This window comes from Aquarana catesbeiana, linkage group LG06 (genome assembly GCF_042186555.1).
Source record: "Aquarana catesbeiana isolate 2022-GZ linkage group LG06, ASM4218655v1, whole genome shotgun sequence".
In the NCBI taxonomy this organism is placed as follows: Eukaryota; Metazoa; Chordata; class Amphibia; order Anura; family Ranidae; genus Aquarana; species Aquarana catesbeiana.
The window spans coordinates 14079551-14101111 of record NC_133329.1 but is presented as its reverse complement, the minus strand read 5'-3'; the positions used below and the strand labels follow the sequence as shown (position 1 = coordinate 14101111).

At 45.3% G+C, this 21561-nt stretch overlaps 1 protein-coding gene across 1 annotated transcript in view; it reads right to left on the bottom strand.

Annotated features, from left to right (window-relative positions):
* The window catches only part of LOC141147859 (interferon-induced very large GTPase 1-like), a 60323-nt gene extending 48775 nt beyond the window's left edge, over positions 1-11548 (bottom strand). The window contains exon 1 of the mRNA XM_073635027.1: positions 9446-11548. Within this exon, the coding sequence (XP_073491128.1) occupies positions 9446-11532 (2087 nt within the window). The 5' untranslated portion in view covers positions 11533-11548. The remainder of the gene's footprint in view (positions 1-9445) is intronic.
* Between the last annotated feature and the right edge of the window lie 10013 nt (positions 11549-21561).

Sequence of the window (21561 nt, the reverse complement as noted above, 5' to 3'; positions counted from 1 at the left end):
AGTACTTGTGGGCAATCTGCTTTTGGTACACCGACGTCAGATTGTACCAGGCAAATTTCCCTGCCCCAGCTGCTGCACCGCCGAAAGAAGTTTGCTCCCAGCCATCCACATGCCCAGCGGTTGAATGCTAGCTTGGCAAAATTGCTAGCACTTCAACTGCTGCCTTTTCAGTTGGTAGACTCTGCCCCCTTCCGTGAGTTTGTGGAATGTGCGGTTCCTCAGTGGCAGGTACCCAAACGCCACTTTTTCTCACGGAAGGCGATTCCGGCTCTCTACCGGCATGTGGAAGGCAATGTCCATGCCTCGCTGGACAGGGCGGTCAGCGGTAAGGTGCATATTACCGCTGACTCATGGTCCAGCAGGCATGGACAGGGACGTTACCTAAGTTTCACGGCGCATTGGGTGACTCTGCTGGCAGCTGGGAAGGATGCAGGACAAGGTGCAGTAGTGTTGGAGGTTGTTCCGCCACCACGCCTCCAAAATGCTGATTGTGACACACCTCTCTCCTCCACCCCCTCCTCTTCTTCTTCCTCCATGGCCTCTTCCTCGGAACCAGCGGTGCTCCGTAGGCGTTCAAGGGGCTACGCAAGTACGCAGGCCAAAAGATGCCATGCGGTGCTTGAGCTGGTGTGCTTGGGGGACAGGAGCCACACTGGGGCAGAGGTTCTGTCAGCTCTGCAGGGGCAGGTTCAGAGGTGGTTGACGCCACGCCAACTTAAGGCAGGAATGGTGGTTTGCGACAATGGCACCAACCTCCTCTCTGCCCTCCGACAGGGACAAATGACCCAAGTGCCCTGTTTGGCTCACGTCCTTAACTTGGTGGTGCAGCGGTTCTTGGGCAGGTACCCGGGCTTACAGGATGTCCTGAGGCAGGCCAGGAAAGTCTGTGTGCATTTCCGCCGGTCATATAATGCCAGTGCTCGGCTGACGGACCTCCAAAAGGAGTTTAACCTGCCCAAGAACCGCCTAATCTGTGACATGCCCACCAGGTGGAACTCAACGTTGGCCATGCTGCAGCGGCTGCACACGCAGCAGAGGGCCATCAATGAGTACCTGTGCGACTATGGCACCAGGACAGGGTCAGGGGAGCTTGTTTTTTTTTCCCCACGCCAGTGGGCCATGATCAGGGATGCATGCACTGTCCTGTCACCATTCGAGGAGGCCACGAGGATGGTGAGCAGTGACAGTGCATGCATCAGTGACACTGTCCCCCTTGTCCACCTGTTGGAGCACACGCTGCGTGGAATAATGGACAGGGCACTTGAGGCAGAACAGAGGCAGGAAGAGGAGGACTTCCTTAGCTCTCAAGGCCCCCTTTATCCAGACAGTGTTCCTGCGTGCCCGCCGATCACACAGGAAGAGGACGAGGAGGAAGAGGAGGAGGAGGAAGATTGTGTCAGTATGGAGGTGGAGCCTGGCACTCAGCATCAGCAGCAGTCTTTAAGGGATCAGTCCCAAGAAACACATGGACTTGTACGTGGCTGGGAGGAGGTGGCTGCGGACCATGTCGTTCTTAGTGACCCAGAGGACTCCGGACCGAATGCCTCAGCAAACCTACGCTGCATGGCCTCCCTGATCCTGCAAAGCCTGCGTAAGGATCCTCGTATTCGTGGTATCAAGGAGAAGGACCAATACTGGCTGGCAACCCTCCTTGATCCACGTTACAAGGGTAAGGTTGCGGACCTTATCTTGCCATCGCAGAGGGAGCAGAGGATGAAACATCTTCGGGAGGCCTTGCAGAAAGGTCTGTGCAACGCGTTCCCAGAGACTGGGAGGTTACAAACTCCTGTTTCTGGACAACGTGTTGCTGAGGCTTCGGTCAGTCAAAGAAGGAGCGGTGGAGAAGGTGGCCGTCTGACCGATGCGTTCAGACAATTTTTTGGTTCGCAGCCCCAAGGTATGATCGGTTCCAGCAACCATCGCCAGCGTCTGTTTTACATGGTGCAGGAATACCTAGGGGCAAGATCAGACTTGGACACTTTTCCCACCGAAAATCCTCTGGGTTACTGGGTCTTGAGGATGGATCACTGGCCAGAGCTTGCACAGTATGCAATTGAGTTACTGGCCTGTCCTGCATCCAGCGTTCTTTCGGAACGCACATTCAGTGCTGCTGGAGGTGTGGTAACCGATCACAGGGTGCGTCTGTCCACCGACTCGGTCGATCGGCTGACCTTCATAAAAATGAATGAGTCTTGGATCACCACCAGCTACCAAGCACCTGATGCTGATGTAACCGAATAATTTTTTTTGAAATCTCAGATCCCTTCAAAGACTGCCTATGCTGATGCTGAGTGACTATCCCTGAGTAATTATCCTCTTCCTCCTCAATCATCACGCTGATAGCTTGTAAGAACATTTTTGGTTCTGGGCGCCACCACCAGTGCCTAAGGCACAATTTTTCAGCCCCTGTTTAACAGGGGCGTGTAATTACAATTTTTGATGTAATACTTTGCAGCAGGGCTCGTTCCTGCATTCCAACTAGAGTGTCTGTGAGGGGTTGCAGTGTTGTGGCACCAGCACCAGTGCCTAGGGCCCAATTTTTCTGCCCCTGTCTAACAGGGGCGTGTAATTACAATTTTTGATGCAATACTTTGCAGCAGGGCTCGTTCCTGCGTTCCAACTAGAGTGTCTGTGAGGGGTTGCAGTGTTGTGGCACCAGCACCAGTGCCTAAGGCCCAATTTTTCTGCCCTTGTCTAACAGGGGCGTGTAATTACAATTTTTGATGCAATACTTTGCAGCAGGGCTCGTTCCTGCGTTCCAACTAGAGTGTCTGTGAGGGGTTGCAGTGTTGTGGCACCAGCACCAGTGCCTAAGGCCCAATTTTTCTGCCCCTGTCTAACAGGGGCGTGTAATTACAATTTTTGATGCAATACTTTGCAGCAGGGCTCGTTCCTGCGTTCCAACTAGAGTGTCTGTGAGGGGTTGCAGTGTTGTGGCACCAGCACCAGTGCCTAAGGCCCAATTTTTCTGCCCCTGTCTAACAGGGGCGTGTAATTACAATTTTTGATGCAATACTTTGCAGCAGGGCTCGTTCCTGCGTTCCAACTAGAGTGTCTGTGAGGGGTTGCAGTGTTGTGGCACCAGCACCAGTGCCTAAGGCCTAATTTTTCAGCTCCTGTTCAACAGGGGCATGTAATTACAATTCTTGATCTAATATTTCACAGCAGGGCCCTGTGAGGGCTTACAGTGTTGTGGCCACAGCAACACCTAAGGCCCAAATTTCTGCTGAGTATATAGGGCAGGACCCTACTTTCAAACATCTAACTTACAAACGACTCCTACTTGCAAACGGAAGGAGACAACAGGAAGTGAGATGAAATCTACCCCTAGGAAGGGAAATTCTCTCCTGTAAGAGTTAATATGGGAAAACAATTTCTCCTTTCCACTGATGCTTTCCAATCCTTGTTCCACAAAAAAACCCAAATTTTCAAAAAACATTTTTCATTGGGACAAAAAAGTGAGGTGAAATCTTCTGAAGAGGAGGAAAGACAGCAAAACAAATGTCACAGGGGTGATAACCCTTCCCTATGTTTTCCAAAAAGCTTAGAAAAGATTTTTTGGCTGGAGCTAAACACGTTAAAAATGTTCAAAATTACAAACAGATTCTACTTAACAACAAACCTACAGTCCCTGTCTTGTTTGCACCGCCTGTATACTGCTGTTCAGAGTATATAGGGCCTGGTGGCCCCACACCTTTCCTTATTTTAATTTGGGTGCGGGGTTCCCCTTAATATCCATACAAGACCCAAAGGGCCTGGTAATGGACTGGGGGGTACCCATGCCGTTTGTCTCACTGATTTTCATCCATATTGCCATGACCCGACATGACATTAAACCCGCAAGCAGTTTTAAATGAGATTTTTTCCTTTAAAAATGACATTTGGTGCAGGGACTGTTCTAAACATGGGAAACACGCGTCACTTTACAGGCATACTATAGACACCCCCCAGGTACGATATTTAAAGGAATATTTCACTTTTTTTTGCATTGATACATGTCCCCTGGGGTAGGACCCGGGTCCCCAAACCCTTTTTAGGACAATACCATGCAAATTAGCCTTTAAAATGAGCACTTTTGATTTCGAACGTTCGAGTCCCATAGACGTCAATGGGGTTCTAACGTTCGTGCGAACTTTCGGTCCGTTCGCGGGTTCTGGTGCGAACCGAACCGGGGGGTGTTCGGCTCATCCCTAGTGCCCAGAACCAAAAATGTTCTTACAAGCTATCAGCATGATGATTGAGGAGGAAGAGGATAATTACTCAGGGATAGTCACTCAGCATCAGCATAGGCAGTCTTTGAAGGGATCTGAGATTTCAAAAAAAATTATTCGGTTACATCAGCATCAGGTGCTTGGTAGCTGGTGGTGATCCAAGACTGATTCATTTTTATGAACGTCAGTCGATCGACCGAGTCGGTGGACAGACGCACCCTGTGATCGGTTACCACGCCTCCAGCAGCACTGAATGTGCGTTCCGAAAGAACGCTGGATGCAGGACAGGCCAGTAGCTCAATTGCATACTGTGCAAGCTCTGGCCAGTGATCCATCCTTAAGACCCAGTAACCCAGAGGATTTTCGGTGGGAAAGGTGTCCAAGTCTGATCTTGCCCCTAGGTATTCCTGCACCATGTAAAACAGATGCTGGCGATGGTTGCTGGAACCGATCATACCTTGGGGCTGCGGACCAAAAAATTGTCTGAACGCATCGGTCAGACGGCCACCTTCTCCACCGCTCCTTCTTTGACTGACCGAAGCCTCAGCAACACGTTGTCCAGAAACAGGAGTTTGTAACCTCCCAGTCTCTGGGAACGCGTTGCACAGACCTTTCTGCAAGGCCTCCCGAAGATGTTTCATCCTCTGCTCCCTCTGCGATGGCAAGATAAGGTCCGCAACCTTACCCTTGTAACGTGGATCAAGGAAGGTTGCCAGCCAGTATTGGTCCTTCTCCTTGATACCACGAATACGAGGATCCTTACACAGGCTTTGCAGGATCAGGGAGACCATGCAGCGTAGGTTTGCTGAGGCATTCGGTCCGGAGTCCTCTGGGTCACTAAGGACGACATGGTCCGCAGCCACCTCCTCCCAGCCACGTACAAGTCCATGTGTTTCTTGGGACTGATCCCTTAAAGACTGCTGCTGATGCTGAGTGCCAGGCTCCACCTCCATACTGACACAATCTTCCTCCTCCTCCTCCTCCTCGTCCTCTTCCTGTGTGATCAGCGGGCACGCAGGAACACTGTCTGGATAAAGGGAGCCTTGAGAGCTAAGGAAGTCCTCCTCTTCCTGCCTCTGTTCTGCCTCAAGTGCCCTGTCCATTATTCCACGCAGCGTGTGCTCCAACAGGTGGACAAGGGGGACAGTGTCACTGATGCATGCACTGTCACTGCTCACCATCCTCGTGGCCTCCTCAAATGGTGACAGGACAGTGCATGCATCCCTGATCATGGCCCACTGGCGTGGGGAAAAAAAAACAAGCTCCCCTGACCCTGTCCTGGTGCCATAGTCGCACAGGTACTCATTGATGGCCCTATGCTGCGTGTGCAGCCGCTGCAGCATGGCCAACGTTGAGTTCCACCTGGTGGGCATGTCACAGATTAGGCGGTTCTTGGGCAGGTTAAACTCCTTTTGGAGGTCCGTCAGCCGAGCACTGGCATTATATGACCGGCGGAAATGCACACAGACTTTCCTGGCCTGCCTCAGGACATCCTGTAAGCCCGGGTACCTGCCCAAGAACCGCTGCACCACCAAGTTAAGGACGTGAGCCAAACAGGGCACATGGGTCATTTGTCCCTGTCGGAGGGCAGAGAGGAGGTTGGTGCCATTGTCGCAAACCACCATTCCTGCCTTAAGTTGGCGTGGCATCAACCACCTCTGAACCTGCCCCTGCAGAGCTGACAGAACCTCTGCCCCAGTGTGGATCCTGTCCCCCAAGCACACCAGCTCAAGCACCGCATGGCATCTTTTGGCCTGCATACTTGCGTAGCCCCTTGAACGGCTACGGAGCACCGCTGGTTCCGAGGACAAAGCACAGGAAGAGGCCATGGAGGAAGAAGAAGAGGAGGGGGTGGAGGAGAGAGATGTGTCACAATCATTAGCATTTTGGAGGCGTGGTGGCGGAACAACCTCCAACACTACTGCACCTTGTCCTGCATCCTTCCCAGCTGCCAGCAGAGTCACCCAATGCGCAGTGAAACTTAGGTAACGTCCCTGTCCATGCCTGCTGGACCATGAGTCAGCGGTAATATGCACCTTACCACTGACCGCCCTGTCCAGCGAGGCATGGACATTGCCTTCCACATGCCGGTAGAGAGCCGGAATCGCCTTCCGTGAGAAAAAGTGGCGTTTGGGTACCTGCTACTGAGGAACCGCACATTCCACAAACTCACGGAAGGGGGCAGAGTCTACCAACTGAAAAGGCAGCAGTTGAAGTGCTAGCAATTTTGCCAAGCTAGCATTCAACCGCTGGGCATGTGGATGGCTGGGAGCAAACTTCTTTCGGCGGTGCAGCAGCTGGGGCAGGGAAATTTGCCTGGTACAATCTGACGTCGGTGTACCAAAAGCAGATTGCCCACAAGTACTTGGCTGTGACACACCTAATTCTACACCTTCATTCCTCTCAGTGCAGGTCTCAGAGAGGACTGAAGGTCTAGTGGGGTTGGAAATCTTAGCTGATGAGGAGCAAGGAGAGGTCCTCTTTGTTCTTTGGTGTGGGTCTTTTAGATATGCTTGCCAACGAACTGCATGGCAGGTCAACATATGTCTGGTCAAGCATGTGGTATCCAAGCGGGAGATGTTTTGGCCACGCGAGATACGCTTGAGACATATGTTGCAAATAGCAGCGGTGCGATCTGATGCACTTGTCTCAAAAAAGGCCCACACCAAAGAACTTTTTGAATAACGCGCAGAGACTGCAGCGCCCTGCACATGTGGAGCTTTGGGGTGTAATGCAGTCAATGTGCTGCCCTTAGGCTGGCCCCTGGAGGGCATCCTGCCTCGTTGGTGATGTGCCGCCTCCTCCTCCTCCTCCTCTCTCCTATCAGGCACCCACGTTGAGTCAGTGACCTCATCATCCCCTCCCTCCTCATCACTGGAGCAAACCTGGCAGTATGCTGCAGCAGGGGGAGCATGACTGCCAGATTGCTGTCCTTCTTGGGCACCCCCTCTGTCCGTGCTCATGTTACTGCCTTCATCGAGCTCAGTATCATCATCAGAGCCTTCCAAACGCTGGGCATCCTCCTGGAACATGTACCCAACACTGTGGTCAAACAGTTTGAGGGACTCCTCAGGAGGACATGGTGGGGCTAGGGAAGGAGTCACTGATGACATTGAGCCGAGGGAAGAGGCCGCTGCTTTGCCAGACAAAGTACCCTGGGCACGGGTGAGAGAGGATGAGGAGGAGGAGGACGGCTTGGTCATCCACTCGACCAAGTCTTCCGCATGTTGCGGCTCAACATGGCCAGCTGCCGAAAAAAAGGCCCAGCGTGTCCCATAGCCACGTGCTGATGAGGATGCACCGTCTCCACGACCAGCACTAGACACAGAGCCTGCTTGCCCTCTCTTATTGGCTTGTGACTGTCTGCCTCTCCTTCTTGGCCTTCCAGACATACTAATGGCCTGTAGCTGCACTAAGCTGGGATATATATATATATATATATATATATATATACTAATACTGCAGGTAGCAAAATCAACTGCCTGCCTGTAGTATGAGAACACCACCAACTTTCTACATGTAGCTTTAGCTGAACACTGTGAGGTGGACGCACCCCACTATTTTGTAGGTTTAGCTGAACACTGTGAGCAGGACGCACCCCACTAGCTTGTAGGTTTAGCTGAACACTGTGAGCAGGACGCACCCCACTAGCTTGTAGGTTTAGCTGAACACTGTGAGGTGGACGCACTCCACTAACTTGTAGGTTTAGCTGAACACTGTGAGCAGGACGCACCCCACTAACTTGTAGTTTTAGCTGAACACTGTGAGCAGGACGCACTACACTAACTGTAAATAGTCTAGCTGCCTGACTGTGGTACTAATAGGATCAAAAGAACACCAGCAATTTTCTTCAGGTAGCTGTATTTACTGTAACAAGACAAGCCTGCCTGTCAGTAAGAAGATAACAGGAACGGATCTAGCTGAACACTGTGAGCAGGATGCACCCCACTAGCTTGTAGGTTTAGCTGAACACTGTGAGGTGGACGCACCCCACTAACTTGTAGGTTTAGCTGAACACTGTGAGCAGGACGCACCACACTAACTTGTAGTTTTAGCTGAACACTGTGCAGAGGTCTCACTACACTAACTTGTAGTTTTAGCTGAACACTGTGAGCAGGACGCACTGCACTAACTGTAAATAGTCTAGATGCCTGACTGTGGTGCTAATAGGATCAAAAGAACACCAGTAATTTTCTTCAGGTAGCTTTATATACTGTAACAAGACAAGCCTGCCTGTCAGTAGGAAGATAACAGGAACGGATCTAGCTAAACTGAATACAGTGTATATATATATATACAACACCTGGGATGCATATATATACACAATACACTGTAAGTGCAGATAAACTGACTGACTGTCCTGCCTAATCTAGCTAACTCAAATGAAATGACACTCTCTCTCTCTCTCTCTCAGCACACCGGAACACACTGCACAGGGCTGCCGTGCAGGCGGCCTTATATAGTGTGGGGCGTGTACTAAATCCCCTGAGCCATAATTGGCCAAAGCCTCCTTGGCTTTGGCCAATTACGGCTCTCCTTTCAGGCGGCGCTGTGATTTGCCAAGCATGCGGGTCATAGTGCATGCTTGGCCAATCATCAGCCAGCAATGCACTGCGATGCCGCAGTGAATTATGGGCCGTGACGCGCCACACGAATTTGGCGCGAACGGCCCATATCGTTCGCAATTCGGCGAACGACCGAACAGACGATGTTCGAGTCGAACATGGGTTCGACTCGAACACGAAGCTCATCCCTATTTATTAGGTGTGAAATCCAAAATTACAAATCAAGTGTGGAATACTATGGACATAAACTTTACACTAATGCAAGAAACCAGGTCTTCCCACAGGAGTTAGTTATAATTAAAAAATCAAGTTAACACCTTGGTATTGTTAGAGATAGCCAAGCCCTCGGTGCCCACACTGCCCCCAGAGCAAATTAACCGGCTGCTAGGATGGTAGTTTTAGCACTCATTTGCATTTTTCAATCCATAACTGTATGTATTTAACTTTTTTCATGTTTTTTGTGGCACCCATGCAAGAAAATATCTTCAAGTTAAACCATTTGAATACTGATTTAAGAAAATTAGCAATACAGTACGTGTGCCCAGGTACAAAGATCTGACTTAATTGCTGCCTAGTTTAGTAAGAATTTTCACCAGTATTTACAGGATACTCAAAATGAAATTAATTTCTAATATATGCCTTACATGTGTTATAAAAAAAAAAAAATACCTTGGTAAATTAGCATGATCTTCCAGATCTTGAGTGCTCTGCAAGCAATTATTGTTTCCTAAAATTTCAGAAGTTTGTGAACTGGCCTCACCATACTGCGGTGAACATGGAGCCATGAAGTCTTGTACTTCTGTGCCTACACCTATCTCCAAATATTCCGATTTGGCGGTATTAACTTTCATATCAATAGGTTGACTGTTTGACTCATTAGAGATTTGGGTGAACATATCAGATGTTTGTTTTTTTTCAGAAGAGTTAAGGTCATCATCAGAGGCTGGAATGGTTGGTGCGGAGCTTTCAGTTTTCTTGTAAAATGTTGGTTTAGTCTTGGATTTCTCATTCTCAATCATGCTACAATTCCAGTCTTCTCTTTCAGATGATATGGATGACCTGCCCTTTTCTGTATTCAGTTCATCATATGTTTGAGCCTCAGCTTCACATGAAACATTTGTCTTCATATATTCTGGCTTTGGTCTGCTAGGTTGGTGTAAATCAAATACATTTGTTCCTATCTGTATTTTATCTTCATGCCACAGCTGGGTCTTTGTTTTAGATAAGCAGCCATTGACATCGATTTTTGAGTTGTTGACTGCAATTAGAAAAACCTCTCCTTCTTCTGTCTTCTTGATCTCACAGTGTTCACATTCAGCCTCAGGACCAGAGATCTGGATGTCTTGAGAAGGTCCAGAACCAATCTTGGTTATATCATTTATATTATGGATAATTAATGATGTACCACGTTGGATAAGATAGTATTCGTTACTAAATGTGACATTCTGTTTTTTAAGAATGATGCCCATGTTCTCTAAGTTCTTCTGCCATTCCTTTGTGGCAACCATGGTCCTTTTCAGCTTTTCTTCCCACGAGGTTTCCAGAACATTGAGAAGATTTTCTTTTTCCTCCAACTGTGACTTCAGTTTTTGTACTTCTGCCTCTTTCAAGTGTTCTGTTGTTGTAAGCTGCTCTCTGAGTTTTTTTATTTCCTCTTGTAGTTCCTCTATGGCTTTGGATTTCACATCCTCATTCACCACGGCTTGGTTGACTATTTGTTTGGCGCTCTCTGCGTATCTTAGGGTAGAGAGCGTTTCCTGATAATTATCTGCTGCAGGACTGACTGTGGCCAACATAATTGTCTTGCTGTTTCCTCCAAGATTGTTCTTTAGCAGCCATGTGAGCACAGAGTCTCTATAATTCACATGTTGACGCTTTCTTTTATTTTCTGAGATTTTAGCCAATGAATTTATGACTAGACCGAGAGTTAAGAGGGATTTGTTGATATTACAACATTCCTTAAGCTGGCTGCCTTGGGCTCCAGATTTGTAGGACCTCTCACTTCCCGCCAGATCTACCAGTCTGACTTTACTCACCAACTCTCTGGAGGCTCCAGACTTGTGATCATGTGACATTTTGTGACATGCTTGTGTAACAGTCAGTGCTAGTATGGCATGAGAACGACTGCTCTGTTCATTCATCTTGGTTTCTGCAATGGCCCTCTGTTTATTACCTTGGTCCAGCAGCAATTTAATTTCTTCATAGCTTTGAACAGCATGACAAGATAACTCCTCTACATATGGACCGAGTAGTCGATCTTCTCTAACTCTTAGCCTTGTTTGCTTTTTTTCCAACCTTAGAAGATCTCTCACCTCTTCATTATATATCTCATAATAGGAGGCCTCAATCCTGATGGCTTCCAAGTCACTGGACTCTTTATTAAATAAAGAAGAGCAGATTCTTGGCACAATACCAGGTTGGTCTTCTGTCCCCATCATTGAAAATGTTTTTCCTGATCCTGTTTGGCCATAAGCAAAGATACACACATTGTAGCCACACCATATGTTCTCAAGAACTCCATCTCCGAGATGTTCAAAAACATCTTCCTGCCCAGTATCATGTCTATCCTCTGTCCAGAAACAGTTGTCATATGTGAAGATATGAGGTTCTTTTCTGTCTTTTTCCTTGCAGGAAATGTGTGGCAGAAGGGTAATCTGGTTTCCACTGACCCGAACAACACACTCTGAGTTTAGTTCTTCCTCCCTCTGATTCAGAGGACGGACCCTCACAGCCACTTTCACTTTGCTGTTATTCATTTTCTCAGTTTTTAGATAACCCTTGGGAAGAAAATATAAGAAAAAAGTGAAAACACAGTCTTTGAGATCTGAATATCCTTATAATACTGACCTGTTGACTCACATGCGTAAAGCAAACAAAAATCGATGTCAATAGAATATGCTTGACATCCTTAGGATTTTACATTCAGATGTTTCTGTTAGTTAAAAAAAAAAAAAACGCTATATGCTAGCATATGAGGAAAGCATGAACAAAATGGCTGCAAAACAACATAAATACTAACTTACCAAAGACCAGAGTATGTGCTTGTAGTCATAACTTGTAGTGCATACAAATAAGGTACATTAAAGACAAAATTCCAGCTTGTTTGTTTTGTTAATTTTTTTCATGATTTGCAGCCCAACTGCCCCTTTCTAGTGCTATTCACTGCAGACTCAACGTTCTGTGATCCAGCACTGGTCTTCTGGGTTTGGAGGACACCAAGATTCATACAAAACCACTTTCATTCAATCCTCACTTTCAGTACAGAGCATCAAGGAATCTCCCCAGGGGGTTGTCACAATGGAGCCCTATAATAATACAGAGGACAATGCTGATGTCATCATGATCTCTACATCATTGAGCACTTCCTAGCTCTAAAGAAGAGGCAAAGAAGAAGAAGACCCTGTGTGTCATGTTGACTAAGGTTGCAAAATTTTCTGGGGGAAAAAAGTACCGGCCTTGTGACTTCAGCCCAGGTGGCAACTCTACATGTGACAGAACTGAAGGTATCTAAAGATAGGTAAGTATTAAATAAATAATGGTACGGGAAGGTTTTTTGGGGGTGAGGAAGGATTATTACTTCTTTATTTCTATCGGCGTCCTCATTGAAAGATATGCCTTCACTTTCTGTACTGGAAAAAGTGGGGGAGCACAAAAGCACAGCATATATACTGTAAAAAAAGAGAGGAATACAAGATATATACATTTCCCTTCCTTTAGAAGCTCCATGAGCAGGGCCCTGCTATTCCTTCTGCTCTGAATTGTATTGTAATATATTGTCCCCATTTATATTGTAAAGCGCTGCGCGAACTGTTGATGCTATATAAATCCTGTATAATAATATTCAATATGTTCCATGGTTCAGAGTTATGGTACCATTGTGGGACTTTATTTAATAGAAAATAATGAAATTACCATTAAAGGTGTTGTAAAGGCAGAAGGTTTTTTATCTAAATGCATTCTATACATTACGATAAAAAATCTCCAGCCCCCCTCAGCCCCCGAGTACTTACCTGAGACCTATCTAAATCCAGCGATATTGTAGGAGTGTCTCAGCTACCCGGGACTCTCCCTCTTCATTGGCTGAGACAGCGGCATGGCGCCCTTGGCGCCCTTGGCACCCTTGGCTCCAGCTGCTGTCAATTAAATTCAGTGAGCCAATGAGGAGAGAGAAGGGGCGGGGCCAGGCCATAATTCCATCTCTGAATGAACACAGAGAGCTGTGGCTCGGGTCTTTGTGCCCCTATAGGAAGCTGCTTGCTGTGGGGGCACTCAACAGGAGGGAGGGGCCAGGAGTGCCAAAGAGGAACCCGAGAAGGCACAGAGCAGGTAAGTATAACATGTTTGTTATTTTTACCAAAAAAAAAACTAGACTTTAGTATCACTTTAAGGAATTTTCATTTCCCCTCTCATTTCTGGTTCCACGTCTGCCTCCGCTCACGCTCTATGCATTACATCACGGTCACGTGGCTTCACCATTGAAAGGACATTCATTGTCTAGTCTGTGGAAAAGATTCCTTACAGACTGGACTATGTTCTAATATTTAGAAAAACTGATAAATGTGCAATTTACAAATCCTTTTATAGTAGTCATCCTCTGAACAATTGTAAGGCTCTGTTCACGTTTCCACGTGTCGTGCATATGGGAATCTTTTCACTTGATGTTCTCAAGGGTTCACATCTATGTAGGTTGCAGTTAATGTGTTTTCTGCCACATTTTGCATTTTTGGGCACTTTTTTTGATGCATTTTTTTGTGTTTTGCATTTTGTGTTTTTTCTTTTGGCTAACAGGTAAGTACTAAGCCCCGTACACACCATCAGATTTTCCGACAACAAATGTTGGATGTGAGCTTGTTGGCGGTAAGTCCGATCGACAACAAATGTTCGATGGAGCGTACACACGGACTTTCCGCCAACAAATGTTGGCTAGCATGCTCTCAAATTTTCCGCCAACAAATGTGTGTTGTCGGATTTTCTGATCGTGTGTACACAAGTCCGTCGGACAAAAGTCCAAAGTACAGACTCGCATGCTCGGAATCACGCATCACTGTTGAACTTCCTTTTTATCGGCTCGTCGTACATCTTGTATGTCACTACGTTCGTAATTGTTGGCCAACATCTGTGTGACTGTGTGTATGCAAGACAAGTTGGAGCCAACACCCTTCGAACAAAATTCCACGGTTTTGTTGTTGGAAAGTCCGATCGTGTGTACGGGGCATAAGACTTCTATTCATGTATTGCGACTTTGATGCCACTTTAATGTGACTTTACACCCTCTGGCCCTCAAGTAACATCAAAATCACTTCAGAGTCACATCAGGCTCCATTCACACTTTGATGCTACTTTGATGCGAAGGGCGGCCTCCACGTCATTACTAACCAATAAATTATCAGCTAAATATCAACAAAAGAATGTTGGCATTAAAAAAAAAGCTGCGTAGGGGTTCCCCCAATCCATACCGGGCCCTTCGGGTCTGGTAAAGATTTAAAGGGGAACCCCACAACAATATTTAAAAAAAAAAGTTTTGGGCCCCCCGAAAATCCATACCAGACCCATGTTCGAGTATGCAGCCCCTTTATTCAAAAACGAAAAAAAAAAAAAAAAACATGTACTCCAAAGTAGATCTAATATCAATCACAATGAACACCGGCTGCCATCCAGACCAAAAATAAAACCCCGACCCGCACTGAAGCTTGGCTCCCATGACTGACAGCTCTGCCGCCGAAGGACGGGGCCCGTCCCCTCGTGACATCATTGACCGGGTCCTAGCCTATAACCATAACCCTAACCCTAGCCCTTAATTCTAAATTTAGCCCTTAACCCTAATCTTAGCCCTTAACCCTAACCCTAAGATGAGGCTTTGGACATATAAAGGTTCCTGCACTACTTTGATGCGACATTGATGCTACTAGAGTGCCAGGGACTGTAAAGTCACATCAAAGTCGCACTCCATGAGCAGAATTGTCATACTTTGCTATTAGCAAACCCCCCCCCCCCTCAAAAACACATTACAAAATGCAGGAAAAAAGTCCCTGATCCTTTCTGAAAATGCAGAGGCTGAAAAACGCATGGATGTGAATGTTTCCCATAGGAAACCATGATAAATGGACTGTCTGCAAAATTCACTAAAAAACACACATACAGTAGGTGTGAACCAGGCCTTATTAGTTTCATTGTTCACAGCTATGTCTATGGACTGCAGAACATGCCCATCATGTTATAGTGAAAAGGAAAGTGTGTGTGTGTGGGGGGGGGGGGGGGGATTATGCATTCCTGTCCTAAGGTGACTGCGAGTCTGCGTCTGCGAGTCGTCTGGAGCTGCTTCTTCTCTCTGGAAAGCTCTAACATTCTGGGAAAAGGAAAGTGAAAGTAGCTGAAAATACTTTCCCAGAAGTAAAATACGTCTCAACAAATCCAACCGTGCATATGGGAATCTTTTCACTTGATGTTCTCAAGGGTTCACATCTATGTAGGTTGCAGTTAATGTGTGTTCTGCCGCATTTTGCATTTTTGGGCACTTTTTTTGATGCATTTTTTTGTGTTTTGCATTTTGTGTTTTTTCTTTTTTTTTTTTTTTTGGCTAACAGGTAAGTACTAAGCCCCGTACACACCATCAGATTTTCCGACAACAAATGTTGGATGTGAGCTTGTTGGTGGTAAGTCCGATCGTGTTTACGCTCCATCGAACATTTGTTGTCGGACTTTCCGCCAACAAATGTTGGCTAGCATGCTCTCAAATTTTCCGCCAACAAATGTGTGTTGTCGGATTTTCTGATCGTGTGTACACAAGTCCGTTGGACAAAAGTCCAAAGTACAGACTCGCATGCTCGGAATCACGCATCACTGTTGAACTTCCTTTTTATCGGCTCGTCGTACATCTTGTATGTCACTACGTTCGTAATTGTTGGCCAACATTTGTGTGACTGTGTGTATGCAAGACAAGTTGGAGCCAACACCCTTCGAACAAAAATCCACGGTTTTGTTGTCGGAAAGTCCGATCGTGTGTACGGGCCATAAGACTTCTATTCATGTATTGCGACTTTGATGCCGCTTTAATGTGACTTTACACCCTCTGGCCCTCAAGTAACATCAAAATCACTTCAGAGTCACATCAGGCTCCATTCACACTTTGATGCTACTTAAAAGAACATAAATATAATTCATGAACAAGGTGACTGGTGCAGCAGCAGAAGCCGTGTTATAATTAGAAAAAGTGCCTTGTGCAATTGAGAAATATCCAATAATCATTCAAACGTGCCAGATCATGAAGAAATATATATAGGCAGTAATTGCAGACAAAAAAGCAAAAAAAAGGCAAATATAAAAATAAACGTGCAATGTTACAATACATGTCCGTGGGGATACATAGTGATACAGTAAAGTGTCCAATGCCAACGGTAAATGCTTATATTTAAATAAAGCAAAAGTTCATGGAGAAAGGTGACTTGTGCAACAGCAAGGTATTTCAAAATCCAAAAGGTGACTTGTGCAATGTCAGAACGACTCCAATGCTTTTTAAAGTGTGCCAAACAGTGGAAAGGTATAAACGGTGGTTAGATTTTTCTTGCAATAACTAACACAGACTGAAATGTGAGGTGTATACAGGTGCTCTTCATGCAGAAAATCCTACACTGGACGGTAATGGCCCCTTACCTCATCAACCTGAGGTTACAGCATAGGACAATCAAGCGCTGCTGGTGTCTCCTATGGGGATGGGTCCTGCACTCAGGGCTGTCTTTCAATCTACCTCAGATCCTCCAGGGGTATAGTAATCAAAAAGGAGACAAGGATGCCGTATAGTGTAGTAACTATTGGACTATACAGAGCTTTTATGAATAAAATAAGTCAGGGTACTCACACAGATAAAAACAAGGGATGCAGTGTATCCAAACAAGCGGCGAACTCGTACACAGCTGACAGTGGAAGGTGTGCCTTATCCCTACGCGTGGCGTCACGGGTCATGTGGCTTCATCAGGGGAAGCCACGTGAAAAAACGAAAAAAAATAAATACATGTACTCCAAAGTAGATCTAATATCAATCACAATGAACACCGGATGCCATCCAGACCAAAAATAAAACCCCAACCCGCACTGAAGCTTGGCTCCCATGACTGACAGCTCTGCCGCCGAAGGACGGGGCCCGTCCCCTCGTGACATCATTGACCGGGTCCTAGCCTATAACCATAAGCCTAACCCTAGCCCTTAATTCTAAATCTAGCCCTTAACCCTAATCTTAGCCCTTAACCCTAACCCTAAGATGAGGCTTTGGACATATAAAGGTTCCTGCACTACTTTGATGCGACATTGATGCTACTAGAGTGACAGGGACTGTAAAGTCACATCAAAGTCGCACTCCATGAGCAGAATTGTCATACTTTGCTATTAGCAACCCCCCCCCCCCCCCTCAAAAACACATTACAAAAATGCAGGAAAAAAAGTCCCTGATCCTTTCCGAAAATGCAGAGGCTGAAAAACGCATGGATGTGAATGTTTCCCATAGGAAACCGTGATAAATGGACTGTCTGCAAAATTCACTAAAAAACATACAGTAGGGGTGTGAACCAGGCCTTATTAGTTTCATTGTTCACAGCTATGTCTATGGACTGCAGAACATACCCATCATGTTATAGTGAAAAGGAAAGTGTGTGTGTGTGTGTGTGTGGGGGGGGGATTATGTATTCCTGTCCTAAGGTGACAATAGAAAATGGGTTACTGGCAGGATCACCGGGTGATAATAAAGGGGAACAAAGCCTGAACATTGAAAACTAGTGCAGCAATCAGTTTACTTCATAGGACCTCTATTCACCCACACACACCTCAGGATTTAAAAGCTATCAAAATATACAGCTGCTTTTTCTTTCATTTTAATTAACCATTTGTTTACACTGGACAATTCACACACAATATAACTGTGATAGAATTACACACACGTGTGTAGTACACTCTCTCCTTCTGCCCACTTTCACTATTTTCACACACTTGTTTACAATTCCCAACTGTTTAATGACAGCCAGGATTTGTTGTGTAAATACAATCACTGTAGAAGCTGCTGCAGTAACAAGCAGATTGTCTAACACAATGTTTATAAACATTGATCAGACTGGAGATAGAGAGATACAAAGTAACATTGTTTATAAACATTGATCAGATGGGAGATAGAGAGATACAAAGTAACATTGTTTATAAACATTGATCAGACAGGAGATAGAGAGATATAAAGTAACATTATTTATAAAATAATGACCATACAGGACATAGAGAGATACAAAGTAACATTGGTTATAAACATTGATCAGACAGGAGACAGAGAGATACAAAGTAACATTGTTTATAATTATTGATCAGATGGGAGATAGAGAGATACAAAGTAACATTGTTTATGAACATTGATCAGAAGAGAGATAGAGAATCAAAGCAAAGTGATTCTAAACCTATTTTTTTTCTTTAACATAACAAACATGTTATACTTACCTGCTCTATGTAATAGTTTTGCACAGAGCAGCCCGGATCCTCCTTTTCTCAGCCCCCCTGATGGTACTCCTGGCTCCTCCTCCCTTCTGAATGTCCCCATAGCAAGCCACTTGCTGTTGGGGCACTCACGCATGTTTGCTCCTGAGCCTCGCTATTTATGTCTATTATACAGACAAGGGGACCTGGCCCCCTCCTCCACTCTCTCATCACTGGCTGTGATTGACAGAAGCAAGAGCCAATGGTTACCCCTAATGTCTCTGACCCAATGAGGACAGAGAGAGCAAAGAGAGCCTCTGCTCTTGTGCAAATTGCTGGATCAAGATTGGGCTCAGATAAGTATATGGGGGGGGGGGGGGGAGGAAATATATGCAGAAGGTTCTTTACCTCAATAAGGTAAAAAAAATAAATAAATAAACTTCTGCCTTTAAAACCACTTAACAATGTAGCAAATGTTGATCAGATGGGAGATAGAAAGGTAAATAATAAAGTAATATAAATATGAATATATAAATAATAAATATTATACAAACAGATATATAAATATATAGTATTCCCAGAAAATAAAGATGTAGAACTAGTGGAGGATCTGACTTTTGTGAGGATTTAGATCCAGGGAAGGTGAGGGAGAGTTCTTTGGGAGACTCTGCCAATTTGTTCTGAAGGGGCAAAGTGTCGGGGTCTATACAGTCAGCGGTGAAGTTCTCTTCTCTAGTGTAGTGGTCACTTCTCTGTAAATCCCTAAATCTGTTGGGTCTTCCTGGAAAATATCCCTTCCAGACTCTTTGTATTCAGTTCCTGATTTAAACATAAAACTTACCCGTCTGCCAGTCGTCTGGAGCTGCTTCTTCTCCCTGGAGAGCTCTAATATTCTTAGAAAAGGAAAGTAAAAGTAGCTGAAAATACTTCCCCAGAAATAGAATATGTCTCACTCTCAACAAATCCCAACCTTCCACATCTTGCCAGGAAACAATGTGTTTTCTCATTCATAATAAACCATGGGTGGGTCAACTTTACAAATCAGATAAATTGCCAAATTGTAGTTTATTTTTATTTTTTGCCCGACTATAAGCACTCATCATTAATTAAAAGTAAATAAAGTGATGTTGCTCTGCTGTGCTTAAACTAAATAAAATAAATACATAAAATAACAAATAAATGTATGATATGTGTGTGTCATTCTTGTGAATAAACTTATATAAGGAAAACTACAATATAAATAAAAAGTGGATAGAAGTGATGCTCGACACACTTAATCATCAGTCCTGTGTACAATGTGACTCTATACACACATTCATAATAAAGTCCAGATATATAAGTACTAAATCGTTTCCCGTCATATCCTATATAATGATTTTCAGTCTCTCTTTGAATTCTCAAAATAAGTGCCTTCTTCTGTGATGGTGAAACCCCCCACACCAACAAACAATATCACAATGTTCTTCTATATCCACTCACCGCTCACTTTATTAGGTCCCCCTTGCTAGTACCGGGTTGGACCCCCTTTGGCCTTCATTCTTAGTGGCATAGATACAACAGGGTGTTGGAAACGTTCCTCAGATATTTTGCTTCATAATGACATGATAACATCACACAGTTGCTGCAGATTTGTCGGCTGCACATCCATGATGCCAATCTCCCGTTCCACCACATCCCAAAGGTGTTCTATTGGATGAGATGTGGTGAGTGTGGAGGCCATTGGAGTACAGGGACCTCATTGTCCAGTGGTGAGATGATTGGAGCTTTGTGACATGGTGCATTATCCTGCTGGAAGGAGCCATCAGAAGATGGGGACATGGTAGTCATAAAGGGATGGACATGGTCAGCAACAATATTCAGGTAGGCCGTGGTGATTAAACCATGCACGATGGGTACTAAGGGGTCCAAAGTGTGCCAAGAAAATATCCCCCCCACACCATTACACCCCCACCACCAGCCTGAACCAGTGATACCCCATCCCCCACACCATTACACCCCCACCACCAGCCTGAACCAGTGATACCCCATCCCCCACACCATTACACCCCCACCACCAGCCTGAACCAGTGATACCCCATCCCCCACACCATTACACCCCCACCACCAGCCTGAACCAGTGATACCCCATCCCCCACACCATTACACCCCCACCACCAGCCTGAACCGGTGATACCCCATCCCCCACACCATTACACCCCCACCACCAGCCTGAACCGGTGATATCCCATCCCCCACACCATTACACCCCCACCACCAGCCTGAACCGGTGATATCCCATCCCCCACACCATTACACCCCCACCACCAGCCTGAACCGGTGATACAAGGCAGGAGGGATCCCTGCGCCAAATTCTGACCCCACCATCTGAATGTCGCAGCTGAAATCGAGACTTATCAGACCAGGCAACATTTCTCCAATCTTCTATTGTCCAATTTTGGTGATCCTGTGCCAATTGTAGCCTCAGTTTCCTGTTCTTAGCTGACAAGAGTGGCACCCGGTGTGGTCTTCTGCTGCTGTAGCCCATCTGCTTCAAGGTTGGATGTGTTCTGCATTCAGAGATGGTGTTCTGCATACCTTGGATGTAACGAGAGGTTATTTGAGTTACTGTTGCCTTTCTATCATCTGGAACCAGTCTGCCCATTCTCCTCTGACCTCTGACATCAACAAGGCATTTTCCTCCACGCAACTGCCGCTCACTGGATATTTTCTCTATTTCCCACCATTCTCTGTAAACCTGAGATATGGTTGTGTGTGAAAATCCCAGAAATACTCAGACCGGCCTGCCTGCCACCAACAACCACGCCACGTTCAAAGTCACTTCAATCCCTTTTCTTCCCCATTCTGACACCAGGACAGCACAAATACCATCCAAATAGTAAGTGGCATGGCAAGTTTTAGTTGTAGTTTTTTGTCATAATTTTTTGGAAAATTAGGAAATAAAAAATAAAAATTACTTTTTTTTTTTACATATGGTCACCAGTACAGTACAGCTTTATCATATACCTGGCATTTATCAGGGACACTGACGGGGGACAGTACAAATATATATATATATATATATATATATATATATATATATATATATATATATATATATATATATATATATATATATATATATATATATATATATATATATATATATATATATATATATATATATATATATATATATTTCAATTTTTTTTAATTACTACTTTTTTTTAGGATTTTTTTTAACACACTGTGACCAGAGCAATATAATGTTACCCTAATAACATTGTACTACTCTGGGGAAGTGCTTATAGCAGTAAAGGCACCACACCAATGGTCCAAGTATCCAAAATTGTATTTTATTAGAT